This window comes from Ischnura elegans, chromosome 7, assembly GCF_921293095.1.
Source record: "Ischnura elegans chromosome 7, ioIscEleg1.1, whole genome shotgun sequence".
Lineage (NCBI taxonomy): Eukaryota > Metazoa > Arthropoda > Insecta > Odonata > Coenagrionidae > Ischnura > Ischnura elegans.
This window is the reverse complement of record NC_060252.1, coordinates 113715184-113734466: the sequence shown is the minus strand read 5'-3', so window position 1 is coordinate 113734466 and position 19283 is coordinate 113715184. Positions and strand designations below refer to the sequence as shown.

The following is a 19283-nucleotide window of genomic DNA, read 5'->3' as shown; positions in this document are numbered from 1 at the left end:
CCTTTTCGAATATGCATAATGGCCGTTTCCCTGGAAAAATCATTGCGCAGGTTAGTATTGAAAACATTTGTTGAAATTGCGAGAATCGGAGCCTGCAGTTAGAGGAGGGCCTATTTTCCCCCCTGATAGCAGCAGCACATTCTCTCGTGCGTTGTACCAATTCACCGCTTTTCACGAAGCAATTTTGACTCTGCTTTCGTACATACGTAAGATTGCGCAGTGATGTGACCGGAGTAAAACGGCCTAAGTCATACTAGTACACCATTTACGGCACAAAATATGTTTGAACCAGACCACGTCACTAATTTCCTAAGAAATTCCTTCATAAACTAAGCTGTGTTAAGCGACTTTTTGTGTGCGATTTTTTCCTTGCAATGAATGCCACGCCTTACAAATTTTAATCCATATTCTGTTTCCTTGTAGACATGACTGTCCATTAGAACAGATTCAAACCAACAGATTCAAACAAATTCCCCTAAATCCGAACGAATCTTCAAATTACAAAAGTGGGCCATACGAATTATTTGTAATGCAAGACGAAGAGACAGTTGTAGAGACCTATTTAAAAAACTGAAGATTATGCCTCTGTCTTGTATTTACATGTATGAGTCAATATTATTGGTAAAAAATTTTGGAGGTAAATTTAACTTGAAGACAAATGAAAATGTTCATAATCATGATACGAGAAAAAAATCTAATTATATAACTAGTACTCACAACCTTTCTCTGTTCAGCAAAGGGCCTGCATATATGGGATGCAAATTGTTTAACAATTTACCAGATGGAATAAAAAATGTGCAAAGACTAGAATGTTTTAAACATAAATTAAAAGAATATTTACTTGACAATTGTTTTTACAATGTAAAAGAATACTTGTATAAAGACATGTAATATTGCTGTATTTTGTTTAAATTTCTTTATATATGTACGGTCACTTTATTGACCGTACATATATAAAGAAATTTAATATATGTCACTACATATCAACGGGGCCAATAAAATATTTATTTATTATTATTTATTATTTATTGGCTTTAATGCAATGCTCTACCGATGAAGTTATTAACAGTATGTTTGTAAAACCAAGAAATAGAATGGGTATACAATTTAAAAATGAAGTCATATGTAGCAGTAGCTATGCTTTATTGCAAAATGATTTTTTATATTACATTTTAAAATTAATTAAACAATATCTCCATTATATAATACCATTCATAGAAAAGGGCAAAAAACACTCTTTATTTTGTTACAATAAACATTTCGTCATACCATCCTTAACATCACAATCTCTAACCCTGTCAGTTATTTAATATAGGGTATCGTATCTCTTCGCGTTCCTAAACTGAGAAATGGAAACCTCTACGACTCAACTTCGTATGTCATAGGGCAGCTGCCTGGTTCCTTTGGAATACAATAATTGCACTTTTCTCAAGTTGAAATTCCGCCATTGCTCCTTCCGAATGTGGTGTCTCTGGTTCCTCTTCTGTCTCGGTGAATACCAGGTGCCAACGGACGAGATTATTCGACTGCCCTATTTTTTCTACAGAATTGGACTAACTCTTACAATGTACACGCATGTAGACTTTTATAATCAACATTCATGGAAACCTGTCTCTCACTTAGCAATTAATTCCGAATAATTTTCTCTCTCAGTGCTGCACGTGACTCGTACGTATTGTTTCACATTCACTGATTAAGAAATTAGGCATCAGAGAAAGCCTATTGCTGGCATTAACAATGAGGAGGTGTCATTGACTCGTCGAAAACCCTTCCCCGAATATTCAGTCATATTCTCATACTATTGGGAAGTCGGCTTAAATGTAGGTGATAAATACATAGTTAATTAGAGTCAGGAGATCATTCTTAAAAATCATTTTCGGCAGACGTATTTGTAGAAGCTTGGGGGCTAACTTAACCTTTCGTCAGGCGCAGTATTGGAATTGCTGTGTTCAGGCGCAATTTGCCTTGCAGGCAAAGATGTAAAATAACATAAATGACTCTTAGCGCGGCTAAGTAGTTCGCCTTTAAACTCATAAGCGCCTTTATTAGCGTAGTCTAACACATAAATTAATTATTATTTGTTATGTACAATACAAGGATATATTATATATCCGATCAAGTTTTTATTTCGCTTTATTTTACCATTATTTTGCTTAATTATGCTTGGCAGGGAAAGCCTATTGCTGGCATTAACCATAAAATTCTTAACTGATATGTTGGCATAAATGTGAAAACCGAAAGGCTGCATGTAGCGTTAGAAAGCAAACAGATACTATGAGTATAAAAGGTCTATGACCCCTATTGGCAAGAAAAGCGCCGAGTCTGTCAGATCCATTGCTCCCGAATGAAGATTAAAGTTTAACAGTATGGTTATAAACAATAATTACGATCAATCTAAGTGTGATAGGCATTGTTCATGTTAATTTTTATTTTTACTCAATAATATTAGAAACTGATCAACAATAGTTGTTCTCAACAATCAAATCAAATATCCTTTTGGAATACATAGATGCAAATGGCGCGAAGCAGTTATTCGTGCTTTTGACCGTGTTCCACCAATTTTAAAAATCTGAAAAAAATTAAAATTATACTTCAGGGTAGGGGTGACGACATATATTTTTTTCGGCGTGACTATCATTTCCTAAATTTTTTAATTTAATTTTGAAAATTTCAAACTTATGTAAAAGTTGAGTTTTGGATCAAAAATTTTTGAAAAAAATCAGGATGGTAAAACGTAACTGTATTTACATTTTAAAATCACGATAACGATTTTAAAGAAATAAATACTGGAGATATGGTTAAAAAACTAAAAATCGTGTTACAATTTTTTTTGGATTTATTTTCCATTGTTGAGGCCTGAAACTTTGGGGAAACATATTATTTTGGATGCACTTTATGTGTATATTTTTTATTTTTCAAAATCTCGGGGGGCACTTTTCACCATCTTAACCGGCTAGACCCTTTATAGTCGACTTCCACGCCTCGCTGCTTCTCTCTCTCTCTCGTCCACATGATTGGATCAGCAGACAACCAGAGCCTCCGGCCGCGATTCCAAGCTGAATAGAGTTCCAGTCGTCGTCTGTACTCCGCTTTTATAGCCCCGTGAGTCACTTTTTGGGGGGGGGGGTGGGGTAAGCAGAGGAAAATCCAGGATAGCAGGTTCTTGGATCCTTCAGTAGGGGAGGGGGGGATTTTCGCCAAAGTTTGTGGAGGGCGGGGTTGGCGGGTTACATCACCTTCAGCTTGCTATGTGCAGGTGTTCTTGTTTCACAGTGGGGTGGGGTAAACTTGCCGCGAATCACGTACACATCGGAAATTTCTGCTCTTCCTAGGCGGAAGTATCGTGGGAGGGGGGGGGATGGAAAAATATAGTACCGGGTCATTCTCGCTTCACTTCCCATTCACACACACACATTCACACAAAATTACGTAAGCCTTCCCTACCTCGTAAACGCCAATTTAAACGCCCATGAACCGCGCCAAACGGCACCCGTTACAGTATCGAAATAAACCATTTTGAGTTGAAGACATAACATGGGCATGGATTGTTTCAGCTATTAAAATTGATGCAAAAATAACTTTTTATAAAGAAAAATAACGATGTTTTTTTTAATAAAAATAGGTGTTAAAAAACATCCTGTTTATGAAGACGTTATGGCAAAATAATTGAATCAGATGAAATGCATTTTGGGTTAGTTTTTAAATAATCATTAATTAATGCATTCAATAAGTACCTACTTAATGTTAAAATTATGTATCTTTTGCCTGTCGACAGGCGAATGTCTTGCTCAAGGCAAATGATTTCTTCTGTGGAATTTTTCGCACTTATATACACTGGTGAGTGACTGTGTAAATGTAATCACATCGCTAGTCCTGGTGTATCAAAAATAAGCCAAATATAATTCAATTGGAATCCAAGTTCGATTCAAGCAGTTGTTTTATGCATAGCTACAGCTGTCAGTTAAGTCACTATCATCTCAAAGGTATGAGAATTTTTATACTGGTTTATTTTATCACTTAGGTATGACTAAATTTATCTGTACCAATTAAGATTTATATTAGGGATTTAAAATGATTTCAAAATAATAATCTAATTGCTTCATAATTGTGCTAAAATGACGTATTATTCTAAAAATATGAAGTTGAAAAAAGAACTACGCAAAAAAATAAGCCATTACTTCCTACATATCCATATGTATGTTATGAACAAAATGAGATCAATTGGTACTAGACTTCATAAGAGCAACACCTGATGCCGGCCTCGGTGGCAGCGGGGTTAAGTCCTCACCTGCCAAACCGAAGGTCGTGGGTTCGAGTCCCGCCTGGGTAGGATGCCCCTTCCCAGGGAATGGTTGTGTGTGATAGTCGTTGTTTCATGTTACATATTTCCTCCAATGTGAAAGGCCTTAAATGATTGTTTCCGGTGCGATGAAAGTAAATGAATAAAATATTACGATACCTCCGCTGCACAAACGCTCAAAAATTGCCCACCGAATCAAATCCGCTCATCTAGTGCTATTAGGGCTACAACTTCCTTAACTCTTTCGAGATGGTGGAGTTCTCTCCTTAGGATAAATTGAGGTCTGAGCTCCATGAGACTCTTTGGTTCCCTCTGTATGGAACATTTATGTTGGACATTTGTTAGGAAAGGTCTTGTGGATAATCACTCTCTCTCAACATCAACCTTTTTCGATCCTTCCTAGTGGGGACTTCTCATTACCTTGGACTCCGAGGGTAGTTGGTCTCCCTCTTCACCCGGTTTATAACCCTACCAGTGGCATTGGTTTGCTGTCAACTCATGCTTTGTTTATATGAATGAGCTATATGGATGATTGTTGCTTGCACGTAAATTGCAGACTTCCAATTGAATTCCTCGTTTTATTCTGAGAATTTTCAAATTTTGAACAAATGGATTTGATGCATTTACAATTTCCATGTTGATTTTTGTACTGAAATCAAGATGAAGTTAATATTTATGGTAGAATTTTGTTTAAATATTATAATGCTGCTCAAAAGACAAAGAATTCAACTCTTAGTTTATATTTTTTGAGAAAGAAGCATATATTTATTTTGCAAACTAACTGAATGAACAATTGTATGACTGCGGTCCCTTACCATTAAGAGGGGTAATATAGGATGAGGGGTCCAGGTACCTGCTCCCAGATTTCGAGAGTACGGCCCAAGTCCCGCTAGTTACGTCCCGAAACTATGACTTCGCAAACCTGTGACCGTCATAAAAGGGGGAGAGTAAGGAAATGAATATTTTCGGCATTCGTTCTCCTGCGCATAAAAATCTTGGTCGAAAATTTGCGGCTTTCGTCTCCCGGGTCAAGAAACGTCCTGCCGCATATTTTCATTGTTAGTAGCGAAAGGTTTAACTCTCTATAGGATGTGTGTACATTAGGATAGTTTGAACCTTCCAGTAATATGAGTGAGTCAACCAGCAGATTCCTATGGCATTTTGGCTAATATTTAGACATTGTGTGAAAGTGGTTTAGAGATCCTCCTGACAATCAAGTTGCCTTATTTCCTCAAATTGTTTCTTTGTGTAAATCATGAATTTTTTCACTGCATGGGCCACTTTCCAACGCGACGAATTTCCGTGGGCCGCTGTTCACGGCACAGTGCCATGAAATCCAGTGAGTCTTCTCATCCGAAAGCAGCCTGAATTTCATGGTGCCGTGCTGGAAATGGCAGCCGGCAAAAAGTCATTTCGGCTGAAAGCTGCCTCAATGTAACTCCGTGTGTATTTCACGGCATAGCGGCACATCGCCACTATTTGCCTCTTTCAGACGAGGCGGCTTTGCTCTGGCCGTCGTCAACGCATGGCACCGTGCATTCAAATAACCATTGGTCTCAATGGATGTCTTCAAACGAGACGAATCGCGTAGCTGACGGCACGGCGTTGTCGACTGTCAGCAAGGCGTTCATTTCAATCCGGCCTGGTAGTGCGTCGTCTAAGGCGTGAAATACACACAGTGCTACCTTGAGGCTACTTTTAGATGCGACGACTTTTCGTTGGCTGCCGTTCTCGGCACGGTGCCATGAAATTCAGGCGGCTTTCAAACGAGATATCTCTCTGGGTTTCACGGCGCTGTGCGTGAATGGCGGCCCGCGGAAATTTATTGTGTCGGAAAGCGGCCAATGCAGTGAAAAGTTTCAGCTTAAATATACGCCTCGAAAAACAATTTTGTGGGAGAAGCATGAGCAGAAGAAAAAAATGATGAAAATCTTGCCTGAGATAGTGAAAATTGCCCATGAATCGGATAAAATCGCAATTAGCTCGAAATTCGTGTATTCGCAGGAAAAACCCGGAATTCGCGGTATAATTCGAGTTATCGCATTTGCAACTTTTGCATGTCCCTACTCATTGTTTAGAAAATGCAATTTATGTACTGAAAATTACTGAGTCACTAAAATATGATGAATCCATTAGCTGTATTGCACATGTTTCTTATCAACATATATAGCCTCTACAAGGTACTACATATTACCGTTTTCTTTGAATAAAGTTCCTGTGTTTTGTTGCACTGGCTTCACAATGATGCTAAATAGGTATGAAAAGTACAGTGTTATAGTGGTAGAGTTTTGTAGATTCCAATTCTTATGATGTTGACAAAAACCATGGAAAAAGTAATATTATTTCATGAAAGGGTATGAAAGAGGAAAATATGTGTGCAGCGCAGGCCAAATTTAAATTTAAAATTTGGATTATTTATTTGCTAATGAGTGAGTCGGCACACCCTAAAGCAAGACAAAACTTTCAAAAGGTGTCTGATTCCAAGTCTTTGTTTGTTTTTATTTCATGTATGATGAGAAATTGAAATTATTATCATATAATTTTTAGCATTGAATTCAGAGAAGCTGTAACATAACAAGATTCTTGGCATAATTTACTTCTAACTGATCCTACACATTCCCATGAACTTCATCCATAATCATATATCTTGTAACTTTGAGCAGTAACGAATTTCTTTTCCATTACATAGCTAAAATGAAAGCAATAAAATTTGCTATTGTTTCATTTGAACTCAGGTTTTCTTAAAGCACATGAAATTATCGTAAAAGTGAAAATCTCTTTGGAATTATCCATCCCACTGTGCCTCAATCGAAGAGGCTCATGAACTAGTGCTTCCCATTCGTTGTGGGTTAAAATGCTCAGATGATCTAATCCATTAGCCAGCGTATAGTATGGTAAAGGCTTATCCACTTTTTTTAAGTGATCATGCCGGAAGAAGCATAATTATTTTTGCATACAACTACCTCGAACTACCTACTACTCAAACTTAATCTGAGCAAATGCATGTTGGTACATTTTTTGCAGAGTTTGTCCAACTTCAACTATGTTTATGCTGTGGATGGTATTAACATAAAGGCAACAGACGAAGTGAAGTACCTGAGAGTTACTATAACCTCGAACCTCTCATGGGGAGCACATACAAGGAATATTTGCGGAATAGCCCTGAAGAAATTAGGATTCGTCAAGTATATTGTGGGAAAAATTTTGGATGAGAAAGTAAAGAAAGGTATTATTTCACACTCGTCCGACCGTACCTTGAATATGCAGCGACCGTATGGGGTCCGGTGAAGATAGGCTTAATCCGCAAGCTGAACAAAATACAAAGGAAGGCTGGACGTTTCATCAAAAACTGCAACGGGTGTACAGACAGTGTTACCCAGACGTTAAGCGAATTAGGCTGAGAGCCACTGGAGACTCGGAGGCCATTAGTCCATATCTGCCATTTAGTCCAACAATGTACACACTCATTTGAATTTTTTAACCGCAGGTTTTGACACTAATATAATTTTCAGTTGCAATAATCCTCATGGTAGTGTCTGAAGATTATTTTTGAAAAGTTCAGTGTCTTAGGGTAATGGAAACTATTTGGCAAGGCAGATGTTGATGATTAACTAGGTATTGTCCTTCAATACTATGCCTTTCTCTACATTATGCGATTACTATTTGTAGTATAAATGCCGTGGGATGCCCACTCGTGGCAGTAAATTTAGCGTGCCTTCCGGAGAGAAAAACCCTGCACGATCTTTTCCATGTTCACCCCTGAGGTACTGATGTGATGGCACAATGCTTACAAGTGAGAAAAGCAAACAGGAGCATTTTAAAAACATGTCACTAAAGGAGAAACTCCCCTGCCTTCTGCTTGTTTTTGACCTTGGGTTTCAGATGACCGACTCACGCTGAAAACCAAGGCCTCTTAGTTCCCCTTGGACTTGCGTCTGGTCAAGGGGAGGGGGGAAGACAAGAAGTATGTGTAAGATACACACCCCCATTTTTGGCTGCAATTTCTGGGAAAAAAGGTGGGCCTCGTATATGCGCTTATACAGTATTCTTGATATTTCAGGTTGAACCGTTGATTTCGTCATCGGATGATATAAATGTTGCTGAAGAATATATTGAAACTTTCACTTCCGGATCTGAGGACTCAATTCTTCACATGCTTCAATCTGGAAATGTACCAGGTGTAACGTCTTTTTCTCATATCATAATTTCATGTCTTTTGCTATTTAAAAGTCTTCATAACTTTGAAACTTTGGAAATAGCTCTTTGCTATGGTGATAGCATAAATACTCTACGCACGATATTCCACTCCCATAATTCCATTGATTTCCACCAGTAACGGATACAGAAGAAACTCAAGGGGGGCACCAAAGATATTTTGGGCTACCTATACATTTATTGTAATGAAAAATCATCAAGTACATGCAAAATTAAGATATGTAGTTTTATTTAGACTGATTATGCGCTTATACAAGACAATGCTGTCTTATAATATAAAAAAGTTACAATCGTGGTTCTGCAATGTTTGGCAATACAGGCAGCCCTGCAGGAAGGGTAGTGCTTGCCCCCTGCATTCCCCTTGAGTATCCACTACTGATTCCCACAGGTCGCAATAAATAGCGGCACTCCAGTCACTAGGATACAAATCAACGTAATTATTAACCCGCAAGATATACGCTATCCAATGAATGTAATTGTTTATTGCTCAAACTGAAGCCCAATCTACACAAGAATTTTTCTGGGTGGTTGTCAAATTATGTGGATTCCAACGTGCACAATTTTTTTTTCACGGCTAAATGTTTGTGTAAAATCTTGTGTATGCTAGTCATTAGAGATGGGTCAAAGAGAACTGAACTGCCAAAATGAACTGTTCACTGAAATGAACCGGTAATAAAACAAACAGTTCTCTAAAACTCCCAGTTCACTGTTCAAGACTGCACTGCATACGTGTGGCATATTCGGTCCATCAGTATGCTCACCAAGAGGTATTTTGAACTGCAACTTACTCCATCAAGTGCGTGGCGGCTACAACAGATGGCGGGTAAGATGCAAACCATTCAAGGCCAGCGAAGCGCGACATAGACGACTGAGCCCCACCCTTTCTTTCTCTACCATTCCTCTCTGTCCATAAAAACGAACAGGATAGCTCCTGAACATTTCGATTCCCCTAATATTTCAAACGGGTGTTCAAAATATTAGGTTCATTTTACCTGTTTGTTTTCTCAGGGTGTTCATTTCTCAGAGGCCATTCTTTTCCCCAGGGCTTGCGGAGGGTATTCATTTCTCAAAGGGCATTCATTTCTTGGAGGGTTTTCATTCCTCGAAGGGCGTTCTTTTTTTAGGAGCTGTTCATTTGGGATCTCGCATTCATTTTGATCTCTTGTGCATTTGAGCATTTGCATTCAATGAACAGGATGCATTGGTTCTGGTTCGCGGTCAATTTACGGGTTGGTTATCTACTCGTAATGTGTGCTATGGTTCAAAGTTAATTTAAAAATCAAGTTAAAACTTTATTTTGATTAGTTATAATGATACAAAAATCTATTTCAGCAAACGGAAAAGTTAAACATAAATTATTTAACTGTGTCATATCCACTATATATTTTGCTCTTAAATTATTCGTAATGGAACGAACTTTTAACTGGGTTAATCTATATTATACCATGCGTTCCTTTAAGAGCTCTGAACTGATGATTTTGGGAAACAAAAATTTGGCTTCAACTTTCCTCAAATTTCTTGTTTGTAGTATAATTAGAAATCGAAGGGTAAGCACTTGGTACTCTTCTGGAGAAAGTATACGGAGGCATATATCCAGCATTTTGGAAGGAATGAAAACAATGTGTTACCTATTGCGATTTTTATTTGATGATATTAGGTTTGTGACGTTGTGACATTTTAAGTATTTTTTTGATGAAATCTTCTCGGGAAATCAGCCGGGTCAAGATTGACATTGCTGCCTACGTTTCAATGGCCTTCTCTGCCATCGTCTTGAGGGCGAATAATTCGTTAAATTCACCTCAAAAGGGCTAACTCCTTCTTTGCTTTCCACGGTTAATATTTAAATATGTTACTGAATTCCATGGGTGTAACATATTTTACTATTTTTATATTCTACCAAAAGTACTAATTTAGCAATGAAACTGATTAATTCTCACCATCTTACACATGCTATTATTGACAGCTCATTGCATCGTTAGAGTGGATAGATACCGGACACAGACTGTACCAAGGAGAAAAAAATCGATATCTTACCGAGGAGTCTAAGAGAGAGATTCACAAATGACGTTTATACTAAAAATATTTATAAAGAACAGTTAGCTGTGTATGAAAGTCTAAATTGCTCATTAGAGCAACATTTAAAAACTTTTCTGGTGCTAAATATGCGAAAAACATCAGACACTGGGCTGATAAATATTAATTCTGGCTCATTCTACAAGTGGACAGCAGATATTATCCTGCAAACGGATAACCAAGTTAAGGCACGGGACAGTATTTGCTTGAAATTACTATGACAAGCTGCACAAACCATATGATACCACACTAAGCTTTCATTTACTCTAAACATCCGATAAACAGTATTTTCTTCCTGAATGACCCTGACTGTTCGCCGCGAACAGATATTTTGAACTGTTATTTTTACTGAACAGGTTCTAAGTGAACGGTTCATCAAAATGAACAGTTTAACCCACCTCTACTAGTCATACTAGTACCCAAGAATCCCTCAATTTCACAGTATGTCACATGACAATTATGCTTTATTACTTCGTGCACATTATCGATCTTTTCTACAGTACAATCGATTTTGGATGACCTTCTTTAAAGTCGTTCTTGAATTAACCACGGTCGCAATTGAATTCACTAAACCAGTGATATACAGTAGTGCAAAATTGCCAAAAGCCACAGTGAGTTGATTGATGTTCTGTTGTAGAGATAATTCAATTCGAAAGTCATACTAAATTATTGCACGAAAATCCTTGCGGTATAATTACATTGTTTGACTGAGATGAAATTTTCAACTTACAGTAAACAATACAAATAGTGCTTGCACTTCAAGGCATTCTGAATACATATAAAATCAAAAATATCAAACTTTGAGATATATATGTCAGATTGCACCTGGCTACACCACTGTTGCAAGTTCCGAATTCATAAATAGCTATCTTCATAGGTACTATATATCGAGTTGATTTTGTTTGTTGTCTTTACTTAATTTCTTTCCCTAACTCCGTTTAGAAAAATAAATCACTCGTACCCCTTGGCTTCTCACCCCCCCCCCCTATATCTAATACTTAAAAATTTGCAGTTAAACATTTACAAGTGAAATGTTTTCCCTCATAATGATTTGCAAGTAGGTACTTGTAAATGTGGTCCAGTGGTTACGGTACTGGAATATATACCATTCTGAAGTTCCATGTTCGATACACATCTGTGGTAATTTTTTTCATAATATCCTACTTTTTTTCATTTGCAGAAACCTGATATTCATGATTTTCAGTGAAAATTTTAATTCTGTGCGAGGAAATGTTTATGTACACTTGCAACGTCTGATGTTTTCCCATTTTTTCATACAGAAGCTTCCTTTGAATTTTTTCATTTTCACGTTGCAGCACGACAATGTAGATACATGTTAGATACTTATGTATTTGGTTTCCTTTTATGCTACAATATGATATTGTGGACTCATTCTTACCATTTATGCCTAGTTTTCCAAATGGATTTCGTTATTATTTGAACTTTTAACACCCAGCAGAGTAGGAAAAAACATAACCGGGGAAAAATGTATTCTTTGATGATTAAAATTGATAATTCTCTTGATGGAAAAAGCAAAATTTACCATAAAGACGCTTCTCTGGAGCCTCTTGTTAGATGAGTGATAGCTTGCTGAGTGAAAAGATGCTTGACCATCCCCGGCTCCGGAGGAATAACCCATTCCCTCCCTGGCTTGCAAGGGATCTGGATTTCAAGGGTTCTTTTCAAACGGTTTGAAAACTAGGCTTGAATTGTAAGAGTCCACAAACCCGTATTGCAATATAAAAGGAGTCCAAGTACATGTGTATCTTAACAATGCGTCCGCTTGCGACAAGGAAATGAAATAATTCAAAGAGAAAAATTGGGAAAACCTCACATGCCGCATGAACACAAAAAAAAATCCTTGTACAGAAAGAGTGAAAATCAGGCTTCCGTAAAAGAAAAAGTAAAAAGACGTAATAAATAAGTACTGCAGGTCAGCAAAACTGTTGTTGCCAAAAGCAAATGGACACAGTGAAAACCCGAAGAGAATGCAGAGATCATCTGATCAACGCAACGAAAATCTTCGTACCTACATGAATTTTTGGATATTCAATTGAATAAAAGTAACAGAAGCAGGCGTTACGTAGTGGAATGGCATTCTAAGTTTTTAAAATAACACAAAGATGGCAATATTCCACAGGTTTATTTTCAGTACAACGCGTTTCGACCGTTAGGTCATTATCTACATTATTAAGATGCACATGTTATTGAACTTGATAATGACCTAACGGTCGTAACGCGTTATACCGAAAATAAACCTGTGGAATATTGCCATCTTTGTGTTATTTTTTAAAAATTCAATTGAATATTTGGAAATTCAATTGAATTAAATTGGAATTTTCAATTGAATCAGCCTTTTTTTTTTTCAATAGGGTGCCAACATTGCTGTATCTCTTGACTACCAATGGAAGTGCCATTGGAAGAAAATTGGTGCAGTGAGCTGCAGAAATATGTACTGGTAGTTTGTGGTGTCTGTTTCGTTTGAGGGGAAGCCCTCGAGAGATTGTTTCCCATGAGAGTACCATGTCTTAAATGATCTCATTGTATTTCACATAAAGCTCTGATTGAAGCACTGTGTCTTATCTTTCTCTTTTTTACATTGCCAAGACTCTAAAGTTTTGGTGACCTAATATTTCCTTCAAATGTGCTTTATATGTTTTTGCAGAAGCAATGCAGTACGTCCATGCGTTAACTGAGCTTATGTCTGGAATAGAAGGTACTGATGATGATCAAATTGCTGATACATATAATAATTTACGTGGCCAGCTTTTGGATATACTGAGTGAGGTATTATTTCATCCTTCTAGTTAATATACTTAAGCAAATTTTGGATCGAGTTTAATTTTTGTAAAACTTGATCAGTAATTTTAAAATCTTGGTCAAAGTATGGGTCACCAATCAAATACAGTGGAAGATCGGTTTAATGATTGTCCATTATCTCCAGATAATTGCTCTCTACATTGAGTGCTCTTTATATCTGGAGGTGAAGGAGTCCCTTAATATCCACTTTTCTTTCATATTAGTGCTGTTTCCCAAAAGGAATGAGATTTGCTCTTGCCTTACCTTGCATATTTGCATATAATTTGGCAATTGAAATATGTATCACATAATAGTTATTGGTGGTCATTACCAAAAAAGCATGCATCCATGGCTGCATATTGTAAAATGAGTGGGGATTTCATGGCGGATCTGGGATTGTCAAGGATGGGATTTGGAATCATCAGGTGTCAGTCAGTGTACTGTAGCGTTACGTTGTAAAATCTTCGAGATTGTGAACGTAAGCCCCAGACACAGGGATTTCCAATCATCTGTCACAAGCTGGTTCTGGGAAAGACTCCACAAACCAGAAATCAACACTCAAGAAACAATTGTCACAAATTTACGAGTTATTTTCAATCAATATCTATTTGAAGTAGAGTATTCAAAATCAGAATTATTACAGAAAACAACGATAATAACTAATGATCTCATAGCAAACATTACCAAAAACCAAGTACAAGCTGTGTAATTTTGCAGAAACCACCCATCTCAGCCAAGACATCTGTCCACCGCGGGCGCCTAAGCAAGAGAGAGCTTGCGAGCTCCGAAACGTGTCAGGGTGGAGGGGTGGGAATTTGCAAAGGAGTGGAGGGGTAATAGGGCAATGTTTAATTAGCTGCAAAATCTGCCATGTAAATCTACCCCTGTTGACTGGCACCACTTCAAAACATCCTTCATCCAAGCCGGAGTTGGGGGGTAGAACCGCGTACTGCCGGATTTTCTCTCCTCAATCTTCTGGGTTGGAGACATAACCAAGTGGTGTGATTGCTGGTAGAGGCAAGTCATTGGAATTCATAGAGGGGAGAGACATAGTGGGGTGAGGTGTTGGAGGGAGAGAGAGTTGTGATGGGACAAAGTGGAGTACTTCTCACTCCAAACTGCATACTTGAGCCTCAGCACCCATTTCCCCTTGATTGCCAAGGAGTAGGTATTCCTCCGCCGTACTACCTATATAAGTCTTGATCTCCAGGTGGGCTTGGCATCGGAGGGTTAGCGTCGTAGGGCTGCCTCGAAGGACAGAGTTCAGAGACAAGAGTTCCAAGACTTAAGAGTCTCCAAGCCTTTGAGTCAAAGGGCCTTTGTGCGAAAATCCTTTGTGTGAAAAACCTTAGCGCGAAAACTCCTTAGCGGGAGAAGTTCTACAGATAAGTTTGGAGAAAGTTCAAAGGAATTTCTGGGGGGAAGGGGGTACGAGAATTTTTTGGGGGGGTACACTAAAAAATGCCACAGTACAATGGCTGAAACCATATTCCAGACACTATACCTAACAGTTACCTCACAAGAAATTGCATCCGATACAGTTGTAGCGGGACGTGGTTCTGTGAGTATGCAGCAAAATTTCTCCATCCGCAACACTTGGAAACCATTAATGAAGAGCTCTAGTGTAGGCAAGCAATGCATAATTGTGGCATCATGCTGCCACAGATGCGTGTGTGGAGCTTGGATACAAGCGCTTAAAGCTGCATTTAATTTGTGAGTGAGGTTGCCCTTGCTCATTGACATTAGTCAGTGTTGCTCATTTTTTTTCTTTTCACTCTTCAAGATTGATATAATGACTTAGACAATCAGGCTCAGAATCGCAGTCTGAAATAAATATCCCACTTTGATGCTAATGCTTTATTTTAGTTTTGATGCATAGGTCTGAAAACTTAATTTCCATAGGATGTTTTCATCCATATGTGTTTTGGGACATGTGAAATAAGCCAAATAAGCTGATACACTACTTCATTCGTTCACATGACCCCTTAAGCACAAACATACAAATAAATTCATAAGATAGGACAGAAAGAGATTGGAACGATTAACAGAAAAAGGAAGAGGACAACGATGCTGTGGTATATGGATAAAAGCCAGAAAAGTGAAAATGCGGCCAGTTTGGGACTTGAACCCAGAACCTCCCCGTTGCCGGCTGGGTACTCTACCAGTTGCCCAATTGCACTACCAGAACACTTTGATTTACCATGATTTCAGTGGGGGTTTATACACAGAAAACTCCCTTTGCTTTGGCCCTCAAGAGTAACAAATGGATGGCACTGGGGCAGCTCACCAACAGAAGAAATCGACAAGGACACAAGAACGAAAGGAAAGATACACACTCACTAGTTAATTTAGGAGGAGTATACTTTTTAGGATAACACTTGCACATTATTTTTAGAACACTTACTCAAACTTGTAAAGCTCTGATTTATGGAGATATTAAAAAAAAATTCTTATTTTATGCAATCATTCATGTTGGGTAAAAACATCTTTGATTTTACTTTGTTGCAAACATTTCTCAGATATTTAATTCACAACTGCTTCTAATGCATCAATATTTTCAATATGACCTTCACTAATCTCTGAATGTGCCTAATACAACTTGTGCAAATACCTGAAGGCTTCTTTAATATCACTATGGGAAGGATTAAAAAGAACTGCATCACTGTCATCCATTACATCACTCTCTTCCTCGAGCTCCAAAGCTGGTGTGTTGTTCAATTCTGCACTCACTGTTTCTTCATTTGTAGCCAAGCCTTCATCTATTTCATTGTAGGTAATTGATTACATATACAGCTAGGTTTATTGGGCGAACTTGTTTGAACTGTTTGAGTTCATTAGCAAGTAGATCCTGTTATGAAGGAGGACCATATGGTCTCCTCAGCCATATTGTCTCCTACCTCCCCGCAACATGCTAAATTAGTTATTTTCATTATGATTCTGTCGTGATCATAAATTACGTAGGGTATGATTTTCTTCTGGCAAATATTTGAAGTAAATTCTTTTCGGGCTCTCCGTCCGGCTGCCGTGCTCCATCATGTTTACGGACATTAAAATGGAAGACTGTATTAGTCATCAAGGCCATTGATACCGGGACTTAGGTGCCATGTTTATATAAGTCTCTCTTCTTTTATGCTGACAGGAGCAAGGTTTCTACCGGAGCAAGGCTGGAGAAGCATCTTCTGTTGTTGGGGAAATAAAGAGAGAAACGTTATTATCCATATTCACTTTTTTTCCTACGACACACATTTCATCATTACCATCATCATTCATATTTAGGTGAAGTATTGGTTCACTTTCCTGTATTCCCAAAAATGGTAACCCAAAACGTGTACCATAACCTCATTTTGTTTTTGTGTTTCTTTCTTCATTGTATTGAAAACTATGCAAAGTATCATAAATAAAGAGAAAAGATATTCTTTTTGTTAGTCCTAAAAATTAGTTGCTCCATCATTGTAAAATAAATATCAGTGTGGAAAGGACAAAGCAAAAAGCTAATTTCTATTGAAAGTCTGTTGGAAGGAAGAGAGACAATTTTATAATCGCAGCTCCTCACACCCTGTAGGTATCAACGGCATTGATCTTCGATTGAATTGTCGGCTCAGATCTTGCCCATCCGCTTGGTGTCGGGTCGATTTTAAGGAGTAGGTTGCAAAGTTGTCTTGATTTCCAACACCTTGCCTGTGATGAGCACCAGGGGCACAGATAAGAATTAAGGCTGGGGGGGATTTATGTGTAACTAATACCGGGTGTGTGGGAGTATAGCATACCCACCAGGATAAATGGTAGGTGCGACATTAATAACTTGCGGAATTTTAAGATAAATGGTTCAAAATGGTGAGTTTTATGGCTTTGTGGGGGGTTATTTATTAATACTTACACTATTCTATTAGTAATATCAATCCAATTAAGTAAAATGGATTAAAATTAAAAATTTCTCTGATCTCTGGGGGTGGATTTATCCCCTAAACCCCCCCCCCCCCCTCGCTGCACCACTGATGAGCACTATGTCAACTATAGGCAGAAGTTCTGCAGACATGTGGTCAATACCACTGTCATTGCATGGTGCAACAGCTACCTTAACGGCAAGCGTTGTAAACCAACTAAGGCAATGGATGTCATTCATGCCTTGGCTCTTGAATACTTTTGCAAATAGAGGGGTGGTAAATGTTAATTACGCAAAGGGATTATTTTCTTTATGGGGGTCAGATTTTCACTTTTAATTTATTAATTAATAAAGTGGGATGTAGTTTGTTAGTTTTAAGTTTCCAGCTAACACTAACAACACACAACACACTACTCTTACAATGCAAAATTGTGCCCAAAATTAAATTTACTGTAAACTGGCTGGTTATAGTGAACAATGGTTCACTGGAATGGCTTTTGAATGCACCTGTGGCACCCAGTCATGTGTAGGGACATGCAAAAGTCGCAAATGCGATAACGCGAATTCCGGGGTTTTCCCGCGAAATACGCCATTTCCGGGGTTTTCCCGCGAATACGCGAATTCTCCAATTCATGGGCGATTTTCACCATATTTTTCTTCTGCTCATGCTTCTCCCATGAAATTGATTTTCGAGGCGTACATTTAAGCCGTAATTTTTTCACTGCATTGGCCGATTTCCGATGCGAAGAATTTCCATGGGCCGCCGTTCACGGCACAGCGCCGTGAGATGTCTCGTTTGAAAGTCAGAGAGATGTCTCGTTTGAAAGTGGCCTGAATTTCACGGAACCGTGCCGTGAACGGCGGCTGTCGAAAAGTCGTCGCGTTTGAAAGTAGCCCCAAGGTAGCACGGTGTGTATTTCACGCCATAAACGGCGCACCGCTGGGCCGGATTGAACCTTGCCTTGCTGATCGTCAGCAACGCCGTGCCGTCAACTGCGCAATTCGACTCACTTGAAGACATGCATTGAGACCAGTGGTTAAATGAAAGCACAGTGCCGTGCCGTTGACGATGGCCGGAGCAAAGCAAAAGTCTGAAAGCGGCAAAAAGTGGCTATGCGCCGTCTATTCCGTGAAATATACACGGAGCTACATTGTGGCAGCTTTCAGCCGAAACGACTTATCGCCGGCTGCCGTTCCCGGTACAGCGCTGTAAAATTCAGGCCACTTTCCGACAAGACGACTCTCTGGATTTCACGGCGCTGTGGCGGGAACGGCGGCCCGCGGAAATTAGTCGCGTCGGTGAGCGGCCAATGCCGTGAAATAATTACGGCTTAAATATACGCCTCGAAAAACAATTTCATGCAGAGCAGAAGGAAAAAATGAAGAAAATCGCGTGTGAGTTGGTGAAAATCGCCCATGAATAGGAGAAAATTCATGATTTCCACAAAGAAACACACTCGAGGAAAAAAGGCGACTTGTTTGTCCGGAGGATGTCTAAACCGCATTCACGATGTCTACAAAGCCAAAAATACCATGGAAACTGATGGTTGACTAAATAAAATTACTGGAGGGTTCAAGCTATCTAAATGCTCACATTCGATAGAGAGTTAACCCTTTCGCTGCTAATGACGAAAATATGTGGGAGGACGTTTCTTGGCCCGGGAGACGAAAGGCAAAATTTTTGTCTGAGATTTTCCTATGCAGGCCTAATGCCGAAAATACGTTTCCTTGCTCTCCTCCTAATATGACATTCGTGGGTTCGCTAAGTCTTAGTTTCGGAACCCAACACAGGCCAGCACCATAAAACTGGCAAAATCTGTAACTGCCGAAATCCGGAAGCATGAACCTAGACCCTCATCTCTTATTACCCCTCTTTGTGGCAAGGGACCGCAGTCATACAATTGTTCATTCAGTTAGTTTGCGAAATAAATATACATACATGGTTCTTTCTCAAAAAATATAAACGAAGAATTGAATTCTTTGTCTTTTGGCAGCGTTTGCAATTTTTAAACG

The 19283-nt window shown here is 38.7% G+C and overlaps 1 protein-coding gene across 2 annotated transcripts in view; it reads left to right on the top strand.

Moving 5' to 3' along the window:
- LOC124161924 (polycystic kidney disease and receptor for egg jelly-related protein-like) overlaps positions 1 to 19283 on the top strand; it is a 241807-nt gene that overhangs the window by 89670 nt on the left and 132854 nt on the right. For both annotated transcript variants that reach the window (XM_046538185.1, XM_046538186.1), the window contains exons 13-14: positions 8361 to 8478; positions 13254 to 13375. In XM_046538185.1, the coding sequence (XP_046394141.1) occupies positions 8361 to 8478; positions 13254 to 13375 (240 nt within the window). The remainder of the gene's footprint in view (positions 1 to 8360; positions 8479 to 13253; positions 13376 to 19283) is intronic.